Genomic DNA, 22154 nt, shown 5'->3' on the forward strand with positions numbered 1-22154 from the left:
CTGTTGTTGATTGGTTAAAGAACACTTTTGCTGTTCATTGAACTTCTCTTTATCAATGGAGATTATTTTGTTGTGGACTGCAAGGTGTTCTCATGTTTTTATTGCTACACTTCTCAGTCTTTACCATATGCATTCCTTCTTGGTTAATAAGCAGTGACCTGCTTCAAACCTGAATCTCTCCTCTGTTTTAACAGAAATGTGGAGGGGTTGAAGAAAATAGTACTCCTCTGCTCTTGTTGTTTTGGTGTGGATGATGCAATGCAATGAATGACCATAAAACAGTTTATAAACTGAGTGTATACACCTCACAAAAAATGAAATTGTCACATAAATATGGTAGTCTTAAATATAAGCGTTCCATCTCATTCTTCTTTTTATGTCTAGTAAGGATCTATTCCATATTTGTTTTTCACTTCCATTGTAATTGTAACAAATATATTGTCAAGCCTTCCTTGGAAAACTTTGTGGAAAGTCCGGGGGACATTTTCCACTCGTTAATTATAAGCATCCTTAGATTTATGAACAAGCGATTTACAGTTTCACTACAACGATGTGTGCGTATTTGAGTGGAGTGTCCAGAAAAGTGCTATATAAGTGTAAGCAATTATTATTATTATTATTATTATTATTATTATTATATGAAGAGTGATCTGTTAGGTTAACTAGGCTTTAATGGTAAGAATGTAGCATTAAAAATAATACTGTTGTGATTGTAATACTTTTGTACAAAAGATTATAGTGTAGTTTTCCTGGGATTCGTGAACCAATCAGAAGGATTTACTTCTAATTTTTGGGAAATTAGATTTCAGTTTACAAATTTTCACCCTTAGGTTTTCACGGAATGAAACTGTTCATAAATTGAGGGATGTCTATATGTGTTGTGTGGCAAAGACAAGAATCTCTCCTCATATGTTTGCTGTTCTCTGGTTTAGGAGGAATTTCCCCCTATGTTTTTGAGGTAAAGAAGCTTTGCTGTCAACATAAGGTGATTGTGCTGCATAAATTATTGTTATACGAAATAGAAATTGTTCTTGGAACTGCACATAATTTGATGTAATAAAATGTTTTGCACTACATTGCAATATAATTTATTAGAAAAGGTAATAGCAGCAAAATACAACATGCTTCCCAGCTTGTGTGCCAAAGTTCTTCTAGTGTTATGCTGTTCAAAATTAGATTTTTGTCACAACATTAATAAGGATAACATTATTGTTGAGCAGTTAGTAAAAATAAATGTGTGCCCACTATGTCCACAAATGAATGTACCAAATGTCTTCATGTAACATCACTTGAAATTACAGATTAAGTCCAAAAGTAGTCACCTACGAGCTCTACCATTTCAGTTTCAGCCTCACAACTCCCAGATGGCTTCTCCCAATCAATGTAAAGAAAAATGAAACCCTCTATTATTATAATTTCCTCTTCCTTGCATATGTTTCTGATTTTTTCATATAGTAAAGTATTTTCATTGGAATCAGAATTTGGTGGTCGGTAGCATACCCCTATTACTAAGCTTTTGGTGTTTTTATCCATTAGTATCATTTATATGGTTTGTCCCTTCTAGTTTCATTTCCCTTTTTATTACACTGTGCAATCCCACCACTCTTTCTATACATTCTCATTTACGGACTTTTCTGCACTTCTGTACAGATTTTATCAATACTGTGCAATTCCAATTGTTCTGTGCCACAATCATTTTTTATATCAGAGATTGGAATAGCCAATTGATTTTTCTATACCGTACAGGTATATATGTGCAGTAACTAGTGCACCTACTGTACCTGTGATTGAAACACAAAGACATGCTCCTACAACATGCGCACATGCAGAGCCATTTATCATTATATTAACTGCTAGCTAGTCACAGGATTTCCTGTTTTCCAGAGACTGAAAGATACCGATGTTCTCAGATTGAACTTTACCATAAGTAACGCTTACCCCAACTCAAAACCATACCCCACCCACAACAAAACTACACCCACCATCTCAGACGTACTAAGTTTAAAATGGATCATGAAAGAAAGTACAATTTCTCACTACAAGGGATAATTATTGACAAGCATCCCTTCCTCTAAACTCATTCATGGAAAATAATGTTTTGATATGATTTCAAGTCAAAATTGGTTTATCCCAATTATTAGTCTTTTTTTGTTTTGATCAGAAACAATGAAAATATGTATTTGTCCTGTCGTCTTAGTGCCTAAACTGAATATTAAAGTTGTACTAATTAACACTAAGGTGTTAATTCTTCAACACACAGACTTCTCTAAAACAAGGTAATTCTGTGTGCCATGTCATTCACTATTTGAGTAGGCCCAAAAATTAAAGCCTCATTAAAGTGAATAAGATTGATGAAGGTTATGTTGATACAAATATTGGCTTCTTTGCAGTTGTAAACTGATTTATTCAAGGACCTTAATTGTGAGAAGGGTGTTTATTGTTTGTTTTATTTCATGATATCTCCTAGTGCAGGTATTGTACTCTCTGTCATAAAATAACATTAAAAATCAGAGATGTAAAGACACTATCATCAACATGTTCATCTTGAGAAGGGAAAATAAATAATGAAGCAAGCTACAAGTGTGCATATTAAAATTGCCTATGGAACAGAATACAATTTGAAAGTCTTGTGAAGCCTGCTTACAGTATGTGGCTCAAGAAATAACCCCTCTTAAGGTTTTGCCACTTTTACCACTTTTATGGTTACTTCCTCTCTTTAACACTTGACCACTTCAGTTCACTAAGATTAGCTCACTATATATCACTAATGATCAGTTTTGCAACAATGACATGTCTGTAACAAAATAAAACTTAGAGGAAGAACATTTTAAACCATGTTTTTGTTTTACATTAGATTTGCCTGCTTTTGAGTTTATACCGTATACCTGCAAGATCTGATAGCTGATGAATGGATAGAATTATGTTAGATACAGCAGATCATGGCCACAACACGTTTCAGGGACACTGGTTAGCTTTTACACTTTGCTTTCCTTTGCTGAGTTTCCTTTTCCCCCTTTTTTAAGTTAACTTGAATTACTCTGAATTCTGCAATGGATGTGGATTCTGTTTGAATTGCACATACCACATTTCTAAAGGTCAAAAGTTCCTTAAATACTAATACTGTCTTATAAATCCAGTGGAATGAAAGTAATAGTGTAAACAGAAGAAAATCACTTTCACTTCTTGGTGTGCACTTAGCTGCAGTTTTGGAGTCCTTACAAACCGCCTCTAATTGAGGCCATTGATTGCTTTGCCCTGAACAGAACATTAACTAGTTTGAAAATGACTTTGTTAGCTTTTTTTTCTATTTCACATTGCTTTTCAAGGCACCAGATTTATATCACTGTTATGAAAATAAATAGTATTCAATAATTGTCAGTGAGAATTCCATATTCTGAATTGCTGTTGTTTCCTATGGCAAAAATGAGCAGGAAATCATGTGAGACTTTGCAAAAAAAAATGTAGAAAGTTAATGTGGGAGTCTGAAAATTAAACTTCCTTAACCACAGTCCATCACACTGGAGAACAAGTAGCTAAATTAAGGTCAGATAGCATCCTTAGTGGATGAAGGGATATCATATTTTTTAAACAATTTTTGAACAGCTAAATTTACCTGATCGATAAAAGGAGAAGTGTTTTTCATAAGAAAGCATTAATATAAAATTACACGTTTTAAATCCACATTGACTGAAATGTTTTTTCTGTATAAAACATTTGAGCTTCAAACTAAATTAACTTCTATTTAATTTTATTAATTTGAAAAACAAATCAGTAGATTCAGTGTACTATATACTCATTTTCAGTATTGAAATTGTTTTTTCGACTAACTTCATTCAAGACACTAGGAAACACAAAATTTAAGGATATTTTTGTTTTATGGGAGTGTATGAAGAAATAAAAAATAGGCAAAGTGTGGATTGCCAAATTTTATTGATGACAGTAATATGCCACACAATTTAAAATACAATTAAAACAATTAAAAAACAAAACATGCTAAAATATCTTTGACATTTTTTCAGGACCGATCATGTTCATTTTGACAAAATAAGAAGAATCATTGTTCAGCAGAATGACTACAGCATTTAAACTCCCCAAACATACTTTAATAAATGCTTTGCATTACTATTGCGTAAGTTGTTTGTGAAAAATGTTATTTTGTAGGAATTATTTTACTGTGTCGTTACTTTGAGTGTGTGCAATTTTTTATTAATATCACATTTTGGATTTTCTAAAATAAAGTATTGTAATTTACATACTTTGTATTACTATATATTTTAGTTTCAAAAGACATCAGAAGATAAGCAAGGCTGGGCCTGGTCAGTGATGGGGTGTGAGAGCGGGCAATTTTCTTTCTGGACCACAATTTCCACAACCAATGACCCTGTACGGTGACAAGGGTCACTGCGTAATAGTGTAAACGTTGTCCTTCAGATGTTTATCTGAGACCCTATTTGTTCCTTAAACATCCCATGGTCATGTTTGAAAGAGTAGCTTTCTAATGAACTACTGTAGCATCCCGAAAAAGGAGTATTTCATTCCTTCAAAATCTTATGGCATACTGTATTATAGCTACAACCTTCAAACTATAATGAAGTGTGTGAAGTAGTGTATCATTGGAAAACTAAGAAAATAAATACAGTAGATAGGCAGAAATATTTCACATACAGAGAGAAAAATGTATATTTTTTTACTCAGTTTATTTTAGGCAGTGTCACAGATGAGTGTCTTTGAGTGAGGCAGAGACATTCTTTCCAAGTATAGAATGCACAGCCTCTGAAAGTAAACTCAGTAACCCAAGGACAGATAGCTGCCATGGTGGCTCGTTCATTTAAAATCCACTTGTCTGAGTGCACAAATTGAGCATTTAAAGGCCAAATAATGTTCTACAGACTGTGAACATTTGGAGAGTGGTCTCCATTTAATTGCCAAAAATGGCATTGATGTTTATTTAGAAAATGAGATCATTTCTCCTTTGAGAATGTTGAGTAAAAATAGAAAAGAATAGGTCCAAAAAGCAACAAGTTAATATTATTTAATTTGCTCTTTCTGGTGTAACCAAGAGTGGGAATTTTCAGGGTAACTAATATATTTAAAAACAGCATAATCTGTACTGTATCTTTAGATGATTTCCTGTGTTAAACGTCCACGTGTATGTAAGTGTGGCATTTCTTGTTCTGTGTGGTCATTTTTAAAATATTCTTGAAAGGCTATATTGTATTTGACTACAAGTATCTTTCCACATATAAACAATGGCTATTTGTTTGAAGGTTTTATCTTCTTCTGATGAAACTGTCAATCTAGATATAAAATATCCTTATATGATTAAAGAATTGGAACTCTGACATTCTGTTTTTTTTATGCTACCAGGTGTCTTAACACTGGAACACATGAGCTTCTTAACCACATCCTTGCCAATTGTAGTCCCAGTCTGATTTTTTCCAAGGAAAATTAGAATAGTCTGTCTTCTGCAGAAAATTTACATTAATATTAATATTAACACCAGAAAAAAAAAGAATCCGCTTTCTATTCAAACCCAGTGTTTACGGTATTAGTGTTTTAATTAATTGCAACCTGATTACGAAGCAAAAAACAATTTTGTGTTGTCTTAAAAATGAACCTTCTGAGACAATCCTCCAGTGTGTGAGGCTAATATAAAGGCAGAAAATCTCTTTCTATGTGAAATTATGGTTGGTCTCTTAAAAAGAAAGAAAAAAGTAAAGAAAATATTTTTGTTCTACTTAAACGTAATTTAGCTCAAGTAGGTTTCTCATGCCTTTGCGTACTTTATAATTCCTTTTTAGAGAGGCACATTTCCATTCAAGTAAGATTGACAAATGTCATCAGTCTCAATCAACCTGGCAATTACCTTTCCACAGCACTTTTCAAATGTTTCTAGGTGGTTATCATAACAATGGCCATTCGAACACACGTTTATTCAGTAGTGAGCTGTGGGCTAAGGAACATGTAGGCATTTCTTTTGAGCAGATGAAGCAGCAGCATGTACTTAGTGACTGCATATACATTCTGTATCAGAACTAAAACAGCTGCCAGCTGATATATTTTAACATGTTACATAAAACCGAACATTTTGTGCTAGCATCTCTTCATATTGCCATACAACTTGTACTGTATGTAGAGTGCAATCACATCATGCCGGCTCTTTTTAACTCACAGAAAACTCAGCATGGTAAATAAATTTGTTACCTTTCTTCTGAGTAAAAAAAACCTTTTCAAAGATTACATTTATAATAGGACATGATATGCTGTTCATACAAAGAGCAATGCAGATTTTACAATCAAATATCAAATAACTGCATTTTGTTGAGCCAACAAGCATGAAATTCTGAACACAAATATCGTATCAATTCCAAGCATTTGCAAAAAGCATAGACACTTACCAGATGTTAGAGTTTAAGCTGAGTGTGCAATTAAATGCCATTGTTTTTCACCAAGATAAAACTGCTGACTCAAATACATGCCATTGCCATCAGTATAACCTTACTATAACCTGCATGCCTGTACAGATACATTTCACTTAATCTAAGGTGTGCATTTCCTCCAGTTTTTTGAGACTGGAAAAATCATGATGACAAGGATCTCATATAAAAGATCAATACAAAATTTAAAATTTAATCTGACCCTGTTGTGTTAAATGATTTTTCAGAGGAGCTTAAGTTAAAAGTAGAATTGTGTGAGATATTAATACTTCTCAGTGTGCCTATTAAAAATAGACTGCATGATTGCTTTTCCTCCATCGGAAATCACAGATTGCATGCACTGCTTATTCTGATGTTAATGTGCTATGGAGCTTTAGAAAGGTTACAATTGACAGGAGGCCATTCGACCCAGCTAGCATGATTGGTTGCTTGTAGATAATTGATTAAAGGTTTTTTATCTAGCTGTTTACTGAATGAAAGCAGGGTGTCATTTTTTCCAGATGTTCCAGATTCCCACAATCCTATGCATAGAAAAAGGCCTCCTGTTCTCAGTTCTAAATGTACTCCCCCATAGTTTTCTCTTGTGTCCTCTGGTTACAACATGGGAAACATCAGAACATAAGAAAGGTTTCAAAGGAGAGGAGGCCATTCCACTGATCTCAGCATAATAACTGATGCCTCTGCACCTTGCACTGTTTCAGAAAATGTTCCAATTAGGAATTCAAACCTGAGCAGTAAACAGGTGCTAATTACACACAGGTTCACTAAAACTGAGCAAAGGCTGGGTGAAGCAGGTGGTAAAGTTTAGCAAATGTTTGCCATAAGGCTTTTATCATTGCAAAGACAAAGCCCTCATTCATCACATATTCTGACCTAAACTATGATTATAGATGCGCAACCTGTCCGATTCTTTTTTTCCTGAATGCAAAGTTTAAAATGTGAATGTAATCTTACGATACATCTGGGCCTGTTTTTCTCACATTTGCAACATATTAACTTAATTTGACTAAAAAGTTTGAACAGTTAGAGGCCCTTTTGTAAAGTATTACTTCAATTATCGCCATTTTTTTTCTTCTTCCACAGCTTGATCAGCTAGCCAGACAAAGAAACCTGGCCAGCCTGGAGCTGTTCCTGACCTGTGCACAAAAGCAGCTTTCTGGCCTTATGGAGGATAAGCCTGTGGAGGCAGAGGAGAGCCAAACATCCCTGGCCAGCACCCTGAAACAATGAACACTTTCACCATGATTGTCAGATGGGGCCTGTGTGAGGACATTCCAGATTTGTTTTTCTTTGTTGCCTTTCATATCGAATCCTACTTCACTCATTAAGTTGGCCTCAATTGCACGCTCTCATCACGACACAAATTGAACATAATTTCTTAAACTTGCTTATCACCTCTGCATTACAATCTGCAAAATGGAACCTGCATTCAGTGCAGAAAAAAATACCCCACTACCGCCACATGGCAGAAACGTGTTGGTTTATTTCTGCTCTCGTCGACTCTTTTGTTTGTTTGGTTGCTTTGAGTTCCTGCAGCTTTCAAATCTGCCGTGCGATGTTAAATTTGGTTAAGGTTTGATCGGGGTTGTGTGTTTTAATTCAAAATATTTTCCTTAAAAAGCACTTCATGTACCTTTTGGTTCTTCATGGCACAAGGACAGACTTGATTTTACTCTGCATTGATAAAGAAAATCAAAACCTTCTTGCACAATGGATGCTAATAACAAAGGGCTGTACAGTTAAGTGTTTTTTTATGCCATAGAATGGAATGGTCTGAAATGTCCAGTGTATAAACAAATAGTAATAGTTGCCTTTGCTTTTTAACAGGAATGGGAAACGTTACTGTACTGTTTTAAAAATAAAAATGAAAGAACATAGAAAATGCTGGAAAATTAAAGATGCAATATAGTCAGTATTGCAATAGTGTGCTTATGTTGGGGTTATTTGTTTTTCAAGGAGATTTGATTTGATTTGATTTGATTCCAGAGTGATTTCTGATTATATATACTGATCTACAAAAGAAAACATACAACTCCTAATGCATTTTATCAAATATTGTAAACACAGAAATCAAGCATAATCATGCTTGTCAACAAAACTGAGGATAAAAGAATAAAATATGTTTTCCAGTGACAAAAGGTGACTGTCTATATGACTATCTATAACTGTTTAATGAAAATATTAAAAAGTTAGTATGACATTCCTGACCATTAACATGATCCTGGCAGTGAGGGTGCTTTCACCTGATCAGCCACTGGGAAGACTGCTGTGGGTGGATGCATCACTCTTCCTGCGTCGCTGTTGCCACCTGATTAAGTTGCAGTTATCTCCTGTTGATTTACAGCTGGCGCCACAGGTGTTCTGTTGGACCCATTGAAAAAACTGACCACAACCAGTCAACAAAACAACAGTTTGGTCATTGCGTGGTCTTGCGAAAGAACCTGATACCTCCTGATTGGCTTTCCAGAACAGATTCTTGTTATTCATTATTAGCTGAAGTATTTTATCGATGCATGGCTGAGCAGTAAGGCTGCCCTCAGTCTGCACCAAAGGCATTCTGGTGTTAAAGGAGATTCATCCCCACTTCATAACACTTTTACTGCCCTACAGGTTGGCTTGCACAACGCAACAGTCAGCATAATGCTTGCAATATTTCAACACTTGCTGTCCTCTGTCAAGTCTGTCAAGGGCCAAACATCATTCATCAGTGAATAACACACTCCACCACTCTCTCTGCCGCCAACTCAGATGTTTTCTGGCTCATAGAAGATGGCAATTTCATCTCTCAGCTGTCAGCATGTTACCCCTGTAAAGCCTCCAAGCATGCAGATGGCAAACTACAGTCATTCTGCTGATGTGCAGGTTACTTCTTCCTGGAATTTCTTGTGCTATAGCCAATACAATCAAAAATCAATTAAGCAGCTGGGTCAGATAAACAGCTGTAGGTCAGTGTGGTGATCTACTGCCATCAAGGACTTGGCCTGTCCCCTTCGTGGTACCAGATTTATGGGTGCTCTGGATTATTCTTTGCATTGTTGAGGCAGAGCGTCTGGGCGACGTTTATCACAGAGAAGCCACCTTCAATTACTCCAACAGCAGCCCAAAGATGACTTTCATTACTCAAGCAGGGAACTGTTGTATCTTTCACTGTTCTTGAATTATTTAAAATAATGAGTTTTTATGCAAATGCTTAATTAATTTACTATATTTTGTCCATTTTCTACTGAAACACCAAGCGCCTGGGACTTTTATGTAATTTTGACTTAATTTTGAAAATATGACTTCAGCTCACTATGTTGCTATCCCAAGGAACTATACTATTTAAACAATACCATGCTATTTATTATTTAAAAGAGAAATAACATTATTTGGCCAATAAACTGTTGATATTATGGTTAATGCATTTCAAGGGAAAATTGTCCATTTAATGTTCATTTCAAAAATTGGGTAAAAAAATCCAAAATACATTTTATGCACTGTATACATTTCCAGTGACTAAATACCAAATTGTAAATGTGAGTCTTCAAATACATTTAAAATTGCCATGTTGTAGACTCAACAATGTGGAAAGATGAAACCAATTCCAAAAATGACCCGAAAAGTAATTTCTCATGAATTACACACTGCATAGGAATTCAGACATTTAGGGATGTCTGTACTTTTTTAAATAGTAAGGAAACAAGATTTCTTACAATGGAGGACAACAATGCAATGTTTCACAGATGATTCAAAGAGAAAATGAAAAGGAAGGCTATTCAGAACAAGCTCAAAGCTTGAATAAATATTTCAAATCACAGTTTACAGGACAGATGAAAGTCAGAGAAGGTTTAACTACTTTAGTTGAAAGAGTAACGCATTAGAGCATCACTATTGTTATGAATAGGGGGTTACAAGAATGGAGAAAATTAAAGAATAACAGGAATTGACTGAGCAGATTAATTAATAAAGCTAATTAAATAATCATAACCCCCAAATTGTAAAGTTTTTACCAAGAATATGCTGTAACTGAGTGGTACTGTATAGTTAGAGGCAGATGAATACTTTGTTCTCTGGCACAGCTTTGGTGAAAAGAGTAATAATGCAGGCACACTTCATTAAACAGTGACAATACACAAACTACACTATACACAACATACGCATACAACATACAAGTTACCCTACAGTGTATGTACAGCTGAAGCTTACAGACAAGGCGTCCCACAGGCCTAATGTCCTAACCACACAGAAAATCCAAGACTGTTACCAAGTACTCAACTACAAAGGCCAAAAGAAGTGAAATTCTTTCTCCCTCTGCAAATCCGGATGCCACAAAATAAATAGAACCTGGAAATACACCCACAAACCAGGACAAGCAAGGGATTCTTCACTCAGGACGTCAGAGTTCCCTTACAAATACAGAATAGCAAGCTGTTTTAGTAAGGTTCAAATACGTAGTTCAAATCTGTTTTTTACGGATGATCTTTTGATAAATCTGGACAAGTACGTGGCACATGCTTCAAGTTCTGTCTCTTCCTGTCTCCTCCCTTCTCTCTTGTTCTACTCTCCTTGCCTGATCTTTCATTTTTTATATTGTAACGCAACGGGGGCTCAGGCGGGCGCCCTTGCCGCATCTGGTCGGCCCCATCCCGACTGGAGGCTCGAACCCGGGACATCCGCGTCTCTCTGCAGCGACCTAGCCCCGTGAGCTAAAGAGAGATCTCTCTACAGCCCAGTAGCTGTAGTCCTGCTATCACAGGGAAGGGCGGTGACGTCACCCGCTCTGGTACGCCGGCTCTTACACACACTGCTTGTCGGCCGTAAGCGTTACACTCTCCCCTGCTTAAATCGCCGTCCCCGGCGAAGGGCTATCCCGCCCCGCTTCTGACACCAATGTAACGCAACGGGGGCTCAGGCGGGCGCCCTTGCCGCATCTGGTCGGCCCCATCCCGACTGGAGGCTCGAACCCGGGACATCCGCGTCTCTCTGCAGCGACCTAGCCCCGTGAGCTAAAGAGAGATCTCTCTACAGCCCAGTAGCTGTGGTCCTGCTATCACAGGGAAGGGCGGTGACGTCACCCGCTCTGGTACGCCGGCTCTTACACACAGTGCTTGTCGGCCGTAAGCGTTACACTATGGTGTCTTTCTTTACTGTTGAGTGACATTTAATTATTTACCCAGAACTTAATTAACTAAGGTAAAATTTACAATTGGACTGATCATTGCATCTGGACCCTTACATCTCCAGCACTGTTAGACGTAGACTAATTGCCACTGGTCAAAATGGAAGGCTTACTGCCAGGAAACCAATATTAAAGAAACCAACAGAAAAGATCACAATGAGTGTAGTTTGGAAGACATCAATCACATCAGACACTGAAATTTGATCCCTTTTCCAGTAAAGGCTACAGATTCAGGAGGGATACAGTTATGTATTCTACAGTGTATAACACTAAATTTTCTGGAAGTGACATGAAAGATTTACGTTGGGTTTGCCTTGTCAAATGGTGAGTGGAAGGCATTTCTTGTTTAGATTAACCTTATTCAACTGGCATTGCTTTGACTTGCCACAAAATAAATACGCAAAAAAATTGAGATGGGTGCAAGCCCTCTACTGCCAGCAGCCATATCACCCTGCAACTCACAACTGGCAGCCCACTGAAGCTAAGCAGGTGTGGGCCTGGTCAGTACCTGGATGGGAGACCTCCTGGGAAAAACTAAGGTTGCTGCTGGAAGAGGTGTTAGTGGGGCCAGCAGGGGGCACTCACCCTGTGGTCCATGTGGGTCCTAACGCCCCAGTATAGTGACAGGGACACTATACTGTAAATAGGTGCCGTCCTTCGGATGAGATGTAAAACCGAAGTCCTGGCTCTCTGTGGTCATTAAAAATCCCAGGGTGTTTCTCGAAAAGAGTAGGGGTGTAACTCCGGCGTCCAGGCCAAATATCCCATTGGGCCTTACCAATCATGGCCTCCTAATAATCCCCATCTATGAATTGGTTTCTTACTCTGCTCTCCTCCCCACTGATAGCTGGTGTGTGGTGAGCGTTCTGGCGCACTATGGCTGCCATCGCATCATCCAGGTGGATGCTGCACATTGGTGGTGGTGGAGGGGAGTCCCCATTACCTGTAAAGCGCTTTGAGTGGAGTGTCCAAAAAAGCGCTATATAAGTGTAAGCAATTATTATTATTATTATTATTACTGTCTTGTTCATATAATTTTGGTTGTGTGGCACATTAGTCCATTTTGGACTTTTGTTTATTGAGCATTCATACTCGCCCCTGCACTTTTTCCTTTTGTTTCCAACTCACTAACATATTGCTAATCAAATCAAAATGCTGTTAATCTTTATTGCTTTTGCTACCCTGTTGGACAGATGAGTTATACCACTAAAACTGGAGGACATGTTTATCTGTGTCTGAGAGATTTCGTACAACATTGGAGACTTCCTGTGGCTCCAAAGGTAATTTTATTCACATTATCATATTATCAACCTCATTATCATAGTTTTCCTCTGTTACTGGATGTTACTCTTCATTTACTAACTGTCCAGTTCTCTCTTACACCCATCCATAGCTGAACAGCATGACAAACTCACCTGCAATGCATTCTTTTGTACTACATAAAGGCAATCATTTATATTACCTCAGTTCACAAAATGTAGAGCTGCCATGGCAAATATGAAATGGAAAATATGGACTGTTATTTCACCAAGTTAAAGAAGTTTCATGGTACACATGGGCCTTGACTCTTATGCTCTATATGAAATAAGCTAAATAATCACTGAGGTAAACTTTGTTTATTCTTGCCATGTAAGCTCTGGTGATATAAAAACATTACGTACGACTTCATACACTGCACATTTCTTGCTTTATTCTACTAAATTGCAGGTGCATTGCTAGTTAATATTAATATTAGTCAATAAAACATCCACGACTAAGGACATTTTGTTTAAAAAAGCTTTCCTTAGGAAATGAGAAAAGCAGACTTCCCCCTCATGAGGAGAAACACAGTAGAACTTGTGTTCACAGAACAGCTCTACATCAAGCTAACTGTCATAACCAGACAGATTTCATTCACACTTAAGAAAGGCTGAGCGCATGGGTAACCTGTCTACTAAAACAAGGCTTTCCTCCCTAGTACAGATGGTCTTTCCTGCCTGTGCTCTACAATGACACCTCTGGGTGCTTGGCCTCAGGAATGACAAGGAACTGGCATGAGGTCTTAAAAGTTTAGCACCTGTATTGACAAGAAAGGTTTCCCATTACCACATGAAAGAAAAACAAATCACTTTTTGAAGTTTTGACTGTATAACCTTTACCCAAAACACATTAAAGCTCCACTAAAAAAAATAAACAAGGCATTTACTCACATCTTCCATCAAAACCCTTTTGACTTTGAAATCTTCTTCACTTGAAACATAATTACACAAGAAAAGCTTTTACTGGTACAAACAGTAGGACTGTGCAAGTTCTGTCTGAAATATATAACATGAATACGATATAGTACTACGATTTAATATGGCATTAAGCAGAGGTATCCTGCTACAGTGCACATTTTAAATTATAAATATAGAATATGCATAACCCTCATTCCATTTCTTTCTTATTTCAATTTTTTCCTTTGCATTCATTAAAAGGGACCATAAGCTGAAATCCACTTATTCCTGGCAAGGCTCATGGCTACCCAGAGGCGATCCCAGAAGCACAGGGGCAAAATGGATAGTGCTACACACTGGATGGGATACCAGTCCATCACAGAGCACAGACACTTCAGAACACAAAGGGAAAACCCATGCAAATACTGGGCAAACATTCAAACCCCACACAGAAAGTAATCCAGTCAGGAATCAAACCCAGCACTCAAGAGCTGAGTATATGTGCATTGATGTATGTACACTGAGAGGCATTGCAAATGTTACAGATTATGGTATTATCAGTACTACATTAGTTGCATTTTAGTATCTGTCAGTATGTAACACATTTGATTTAAATTCAATAGAATTGTCATCAGCTAAATGTATTAATCTGCTGAGAATTCATAGCAGCCCGTTAAAAGGAAAATGTATTTGTCTATAATGCCCCTTCTATTTCTTTATCCACTGAAGATGTGGGTTAGAGGTGTGATAAAACAGAATTTGATCATTAGCAGTGATCATTTGGAGTACAGTGCAAATATATATATTGCAAGTAACAAGAAGACTAGAACATCTCTGTGTTTGATTTTTTTTTTACTATACTGCTATTTTCAAAAATGTTTGAAACCTCATCGCCTGTGTAAATCCCACTTGACTGGCTTTCAGCCTGTGCTTAACCCAGCGTGTCATTTTAATCATAAACTAGAAGAAAGCAGCATGAATATAAAAATGTACTATGTATGTTACAAAAATGTTTCATTCCAAAAGGAATAATAAGCCTTAACTTTGATTTTTATCAGACATTCCCTTTAAACACTGATATCTGAAGCACGTTTGACAAATACCATCTGCAATTCATGATCAGTGTTTTGGTCAGGATACTGTATGTTAGTCTATGATGGTTTAGGGAGGAAGAAGCTTAGTCCAGGTTAGGTCATCTGTTTTCACCGGGAACCTATTAGGGGTTATTGTGGTTGACTCTGCCAAACTAACTCACTCCAACTGACTTTCCTTCCCCAACCCATGGGAAAGTCAAGGTCGATTAGCACTCTTACATGGTCCTGCACCAGTAACAGTACCACAGTTAGGACTCCACAATGTTTTAGACATGACAGGTTTAAATGAAATATCATATTCCGAGACCAGTATTAGACAAATTTGTTGTCATCATGTCTGCTTAATGTTAAGCAGAGATTTTTGTCTGTTTTTCTAAGGTTGTTACTGTAAATATATGTAGAAAGAACCCCACAAATCAATACAACACATTAAAAATATTTTCAGGAACATTATTAGACTGGGGCCTGCATTATGATCTGAAATCACATTATCTCAAATAGTCAGATTTCCATTAGATGATCTGCTCATTGTATTTTAGCATACATTGTAGTCTACTGTAGTCATGGAGAAATCCATGCCATTCACTACTGCATCAGAATGTATACATGTATGAACTGGATTTTTATTAAGTTGAAGGACTAAAGATCAGTACTGAGGGTAATAAAAGAAACAGGAAATTTAAATGCTGTAAAAGCTGGGGTACCAAAGTACTCAAGCCTGCTGTTTGAGCAAGTTACGGAGTTTCTAAAGAAAGGTATTACACTGCCACCCTCAGGAGTAAACATATTTCCTTCAGGATTACACAAGGTGGATGTCGCTAGACGTCAACCCTGAACTTTTTGGAACAGCGTTTTGGTTTTTCAGGCTAGGGGTGGGTGGGTGGGGGTGGAGAGGCACAACACCAGAGGCTGTGTGGAGCTGCCATTAGTACAGTGAGCCCTTTCGCTTGCTGCCATACTGAAGATGACCGCAGGATTGCAGTGTGTTTATTTAAGAGCCGGTGCATAAGAGAAAAGCAGACCACCGGCAGCCACCACCCGCTGGGCTCTGGGCAGACCCTGGGGCTCATCTTTGTTGAAAATGGCTGAGAAACCTGCCGTCCCCTACCGGCCTATGCTATATTTAGCAACAAACTGAAAACTCTTCATTCTTAAAAACTGTTTTCATTTCCATGCAGAAGGGCTCAGAAAACAGACAGATTTTGCTTTTTAAAGTAGGAAATGACGGCCAAAGTACGTCTCCTACTGAATTCAGGCTTCAACTCCTAAACACTTGAACTAAGTAAATGAGTGCAAGTAGTGGAAATGCAAAAAATATATTGGGAATAATTTCACACTGAAAACTGTGACTGGTTGAACTACATTTTTGCACATTAGAATCTTAGATTAGGTAGTAACAACGTAGATTGTTTAGATTGAAGCTCTCAGAAATCACTATTTCTCAGCTTCTGAATGACATGAGGTATGAATGACATCATGCTGCAAATGTGCTTAGTTGAGTGCTTGGGTTACCATTCTATTACATCCCAAACATATAAAGACAGTTCTTTGTCCTTCTGTGGCACATCCCCGGTACATTAAAATATAAATGAGAAATGTAATGGAAAATAATAAGCCTTTAATCTAGCATTTCAGAAAACATGACAGTTTTTAAGAATGACAGTTCTGTATTCCAATAAGTCTCAAAAGGTTAAAATGTAAAGATAGATTGGCATAGTTGATGAAACGTGCTCAGTTCAGATCTTAAGCAGCATTCAGCTATTTAACCCAGTGTAATTCACTGCAAAACAAGACTGGACATGACTTTTTCACTCTTGGTAAAGCAGGACACCCACTGTTTGTGGAAATTATAAGAGATGCCTTTTTCCTTTCAGCAGAACACAGGCATTAATTTAATGGCTCTGACAGGTTGCCAAGACAAATCAACATGTATCCAGAATGATTAATACAGTATGAACAAATGTGTGAATCAAGAAAAAAAAAAACTTCACCAAGAAAAAGTCATCAGCCATTGCGTCAAACACAGGGCCTTAACAAAACTGAGAATAACCTCACATTAACTTGAGCCTCACATGAAATTCCTATAGATGAAAGACGAGGCACTAAACCTTTTGTTACCATTGCATGAGATCATTATCATATCATTGCTCCAGTACAATCATCTGCAAAGTTCAAAATGTCAGTAGAAAATGATTAAATAAAAGATAACTACCACCTTCTTTCCAGATCTTGTCAGATAGTTCCTGCTAATAGCATGTATATTATGCAGGAACGAAATCTGTCATAAAGTACCTTTGTGTTAGTTTTATATACTACACAGATACAATTATTACGTACAAAAAATATAAAAACAGCACATATTGTACACTTTCTGAAAAAACAATATTTGATCAGACACTGAACAAAAGTAGCTTTTACCAAACATTTAAACCAAAATCAGGGAAACCTCTCAATATTATAATAATGTTTCTTTATCAGCCCTATACAATTTCTTGCATTAGGAATTTGTCTTTTCGCATACCCCAGCTTTTCTCCAAGGAGACACAGACACACAGACAGGGAAAGAAGCTTGGGGTCAGAGCGCAGGGTCTGCCACTGTACGGTGCCCCTGGAGCAGTTAGGGTTAAGGGCCTTGCTCAGGGGCCCAACGGAGTAGGATTCCTCTGCCAGCCGCAGGATTTGAACTGGCAACCTTCCAGTCACAGGCGCAGATCTTCAGCCACAGAGCCACCACTCCAGCCTTTTAGTCATTAATTACAATGACTTCAGGTTTTGTGCTAGGGTGTGTGCCATATACTGTATATATCTGTTACACAGCAATTAGCAAAGGGATGGAGCCTACTGTATGTGGGCAGAGTAAACACTTTAACAACAGGGAAATCCAAGGTCATGGTCAAAAACTAGCAAAAGGGTCAAGAAGCCAAAAAACTAGGAGAAACTTCACAAAATGAGTCCAAGATAAATTCCAAAAGTCAGGAAGGATTCCAGGGATGGTATCACAATAGTTGGTCAGTAACTCACAAGGTCTGAACCAATACTGAGCACTGAATGAACAGGGAGCAGGTTTTAAATAGGCGGGAGGGGAGGTGTGGTGATGAGCTAACGAGTTGTGGTTAACCTACGCCTCCCCAAAGTGGATGAAGTTCTTGCTTTGGGTGTCCTCTGGTGACGGGCTGTTTGAACTGTAACAATACCCTGTCTGCTTTCCTTCCCTTCTCCTCCACAGGTAACAGTTCAAGTTTGCATTGTGGGCCAGTGAAGTCCTGATTACATTGCACTACTGATAGTCCACACCCCTGTCCCTGCATAGTAAACTGCTCTTTAAGGTTATGTTAGTGTCTCACAAGAGACACCAAGATTTGTATTCATAAACAGCACTAAAATGAGGAAAGATATTTTATGGTGAAGCATTACATCCACAAAAGTGCCAAATTGTATATCATCATTCATTATTACACCGAGCCAATTAATTGATTGTGAAGGATAGTAACACAGGGGAGAGTGGCACAGAAAGGTTATTGGTCTTTGCATGTAGAGCATCCAGATTTGTATAGAGAATTTGCATTTTTTTTTCATTTACTTTTTAACAGCATGCAGTACAATATATGCAGCGAGATGCAGATAGTTTGGTCTATTACATGTTTGATTCTGAGAGAAAGATAATTCGTCCATCCATTTTCTAACAGCTTTATCAAGTACAGCATCATGGGGGACAGTAGAGACGAACCCAGCAAGCAAGGGGTGTAAGGCAGGATGCGCCCTGAACAGGATACCTGTCCATCACAGGGCACACACACTCATGCCAGTGTCAGTTTTCCCAGAGGCCAGTTAACCTTTCAGTACGTATTTGTTGTGTTGGAGGAAACTGGAACACCCAGAGAAAACCCATGTTTGACATATAAACTCCACACACACACAGTTGCTCTGCAGATATAGAATTGAACCCAGAGTTAGTAATGCTAACAACACAGCACCATGCTGCTGATAAAAAACCATCCTTCTTCTAAATTTACATTTATTAAAAGTAGTAAATACTTATTGCATTGTGAGATGTTTTGCTCTGCAGTTTAAAATCATTGAAAAATAAAAATTGAAGTCAGTTTAAATTACATTTTCAGCAATACAATTCAGCATGGTCTGCTTTTAAAAATAGCAATCTACACAAACCTTACCTACAGCAGACTTCAGTCTAAGATGCTTTGAGGATGGGTGTCACAGTAGGATAGCTCATTTGCTTCAAACAAGAATGCACTGCGGTTGGCAGGGTGGTGCAGGGGTCTGTTTCTCACCAAAATAGGTCAGAGCCCTCCTATGACCCTGGATCAGAGGAAGTGATTAGAAAATGGATAGATAGATGGATGCATTGTGCCTCGACAATTTTTCCACACGATGTACATACAGTATCTAAACTGTTTTCACCTGAAAAATAGAGATTTTTTACCCCAAAAAATGTAATTTGTAAAATGTTACATGTCTTACAGGGTTTTCTTGTTAAGTGGCATTGTAGGGTCAGGCCCAGACAAAGTCAAAGTGCAGCATGTAACTGTAGAGTAAATTGGGAGGATTTATTTTAAAATGTAGTTTCTGCTTTAAAGCTTAAATGTGGATATTTATGTTCCAGAAAGAGACAAGAAAGAGAAGGAAAGGTCCACTTTATGGCTCAAAATAAGGATTTATTTAAGGAGACTAGCCTGACCAAAAATGTTCCATTTCAGGACTATTAATCTTCTTTCTGTGGATGTACTTACTGTTCCCAGCAGTCCTTAAACTGTTTGTTGTATTGCAAGAATTGAACCCAGGATAGAAGGTGAGTCCTCAGGATAGGCTAGCTAACTGAGAACTGAGAACACAGAAGCACATGAACACAGGATTATTCTGGTCAAACTCCCTGGGAGATCTGCATTCCAGTCCTGCTGCATTTCACTGAGGGTAAGTTAACCCATAGCTCTGCCACAGTAGCAAGAACTACTGTACCTAAATTAAGGCATCAAATAGAGAATGTATAACTAGAAAATGCATGGTTCCAAGTTTCAGCCCAAAATGATGAGGAAGAGTGGTATAAATCCTATTCTACATGAATCAATGGATGAATCAAGACAGGGCAAATTATAATAGACCAATGTCATTGATAAAAAGTGATTTGTACAATTATGGATAAGAAATGTTGAACAGCGGTTTGATTCGTTTTTTACCAAACTGTATGAATGACAGAGCAGGCTGTCCCAGTACATGAAATCTCCTTCATCCATTGCAAACTCTTATTATTACATACAAAAGAGGTCAAATTACTTCTTTATGTTGATAGTTTTATCATGTTCTTGTTTAATTGTTTCCCTTTGCTCCATGCACTATTTTAAGAAAACATTCTAAATAAAGAGTTTAAGTTTGGTGGTGTAAGATACTGCTGACTTTCCTGTAGACTGGTCACAGTAGGATAGTTAGAATTATTATTCTAATATTTTGCACTGGGTACCTAAAAGGCATTGAAACGAACACAAAATGTCAATCCTCCTCTGCATATGTCATGGCGGAGCCTTTTCCTAGCATCATACAGTATGGGTAAAGACTAAGACTGATGCATGGAGCTAAGCACCAATCGTCAGTGCTGGGAGGAATAACTTATTCAAATGTGTTACATCTTAATTTCTTTAATAAAGGAGACGATTCCTGAGCCAGAACATACAAAGTAAACCCACTTGCCTGGAATGGTTTGGCACCTTCTTAATCCAGGCACTCAGGGCTCAGACCAAACAGTCTCATTACAACCCTGCCGTGCATTTTATTTACAGCCCGTTTGATGACTCCTCTACCCAAAAGAAGGAATCCATGGAAAGTTGATCTTCAGCGGCAAATGTTAAGGCTCTGCTAAGTCTCTAAAAATACATTCTCTGTTTTTCAGTGGTCAATAAATATTTTGGTTAAAACTTGCCGAAGATTTGCACAGAGCATGCAGCATCACTGCTCAAGAATGCTGCTCGGCATTTCACACTGTGTACATGTGGTTTTGACTCCCATTTGTGAGAAAAAAGGAAAGACATTCTTATACGCTCTGTGTGATTTTAACCCACACAAAGAGTAAACTGAAACAAATGTGGTATTTATAAAACTAAAACTTCACTTCATAGTCATGCGAGTTCTGAAATCAACCTGGATGTCTGATTAACCCTTAACTCTGTGTACCTATTTGTATATGTGTTTATTATTGCATATGCTTATAGTTTATACTTTCAACAATTTCTATTATTATACCCAGCCAATGTTTTTGATCAAGGTAAATCTTTTGGGATTTAAATTAGTTTAGTTTAATTAAAACCATTTAAACAGATCATCTCCCACACCTCCACACACTGACTAAATGGTTAATAGCTAACTATCGTGTGAAATCAAAGAGTTTTAATAATAATAATTAAACAATTTGTGTAAAAAAATAAGTTATTCTGAAGTGGAAAGCAAGCACTTTGTGAAGCCACCTTCTGCTTTTGAAACAAATCAAAATAAGACACCTGATTTACAAAACTTAGAAACCCATATTATAGAAATTATCTAACCCTATCTTTGAGTGAAAAAACTGATATTTCCGGTTATTTACCTGATTTAAATAGTATGAACAAACTACATGGGCTAAAAAATCAGAATATTTTTCTGTAACACAATTTTTCAATGTATTTTGTTTATTGATGATTTATACTCACAGAACTGCCTCCCCCAGTAAATAACTCTATGTTAATGGGGCTTTAGAAAAAGTACAATATTTACACAAGAGTAAATATTTCTTATCAGTTAATCAGGTTTATTGAAAAGCATGAACTGGCTGTGTATGCTGATGTAAATGATACAAGGCAGATTTTAAAGCCTTCATCACAAATCTAAATCTGCAGAATGGAAAAATTACTATGTCAGACCACATTCCTGTTGCTAGGGACAAACTTTTACTGAACTTCTTCCCCATAAAACACCAGGCTGAAAGATTGATATAACTTGGAGAACGCTGGATTTGTAGACAACTTTCCTGTTTTCAGGAAAGGCCATGACTGTTCATGAAATGTGATCTACATCCTCGTAGGAGGGGTTCATTACAGCTTGAAAAAGAAAAATTGACAATTATTTTTTGAGTTCCTGCCTCTGATTCATCACTTTCTTTAAATTCTTGAAAATTTGACTGTACAGCGTCCCTCAGGATAGATTCTGAGCTGTTCTGAACAAAAAACAATAAAGATGTTAAAGTGAAATCTAATCACAAGCACCACAGCAGTTTCTACCCAGGACAAAT

The 22154-nt window shown here is 37.4% G+C and overlaps 1 protein-coding gene across 5 annotated transcripts in view; it reads left to right on the plus strand.

Annotated features, from left to right (window-relative positions):
* The window catches only part of LOC102691813 (coiled-coil domain-containing protein 91), a 156367-nt gene extending 148015 nt beyond the window's left edge, over positions 1 to 8352 (plus strand). For all 5 annotated transcript variants that reach the window (XM_015352944.2, XM_015352945.2, XM_069192356.1 and 2 more), the window contains one exon: positions 7521 to 8352. In XM_015352944.2, the coding sequence (XP_015208430.2) occupies positions 7521 to 7667 (147 nt within the window). In that variant the 3' untranslated portion in view covers positions 7668 to 8352. The remainder of the gene's footprint in view (positions 1 to 7520) is intronic.
* The last annotated feature ends 13802 nt before the right edge of the window (positions 8353 to 22154 follow it).

The sequence above is a fragment of the Lepisosteus oculatus genome, chromosome 7 (assembly GCF_040954835.1).
Source record: "Lepisosteus oculatus isolate fLepOcu1 chromosome 7, fLepOcu1.hap2, whole genome shotgun sequence".
Taxonomy (NCBI): domain Eukaryota; kingdom Metazoa; phylum Chordata; class Actinopteri; order Semionotiformes; family Lepisosteidae; genus Lepisosteus; species Lepisosteus oculatus.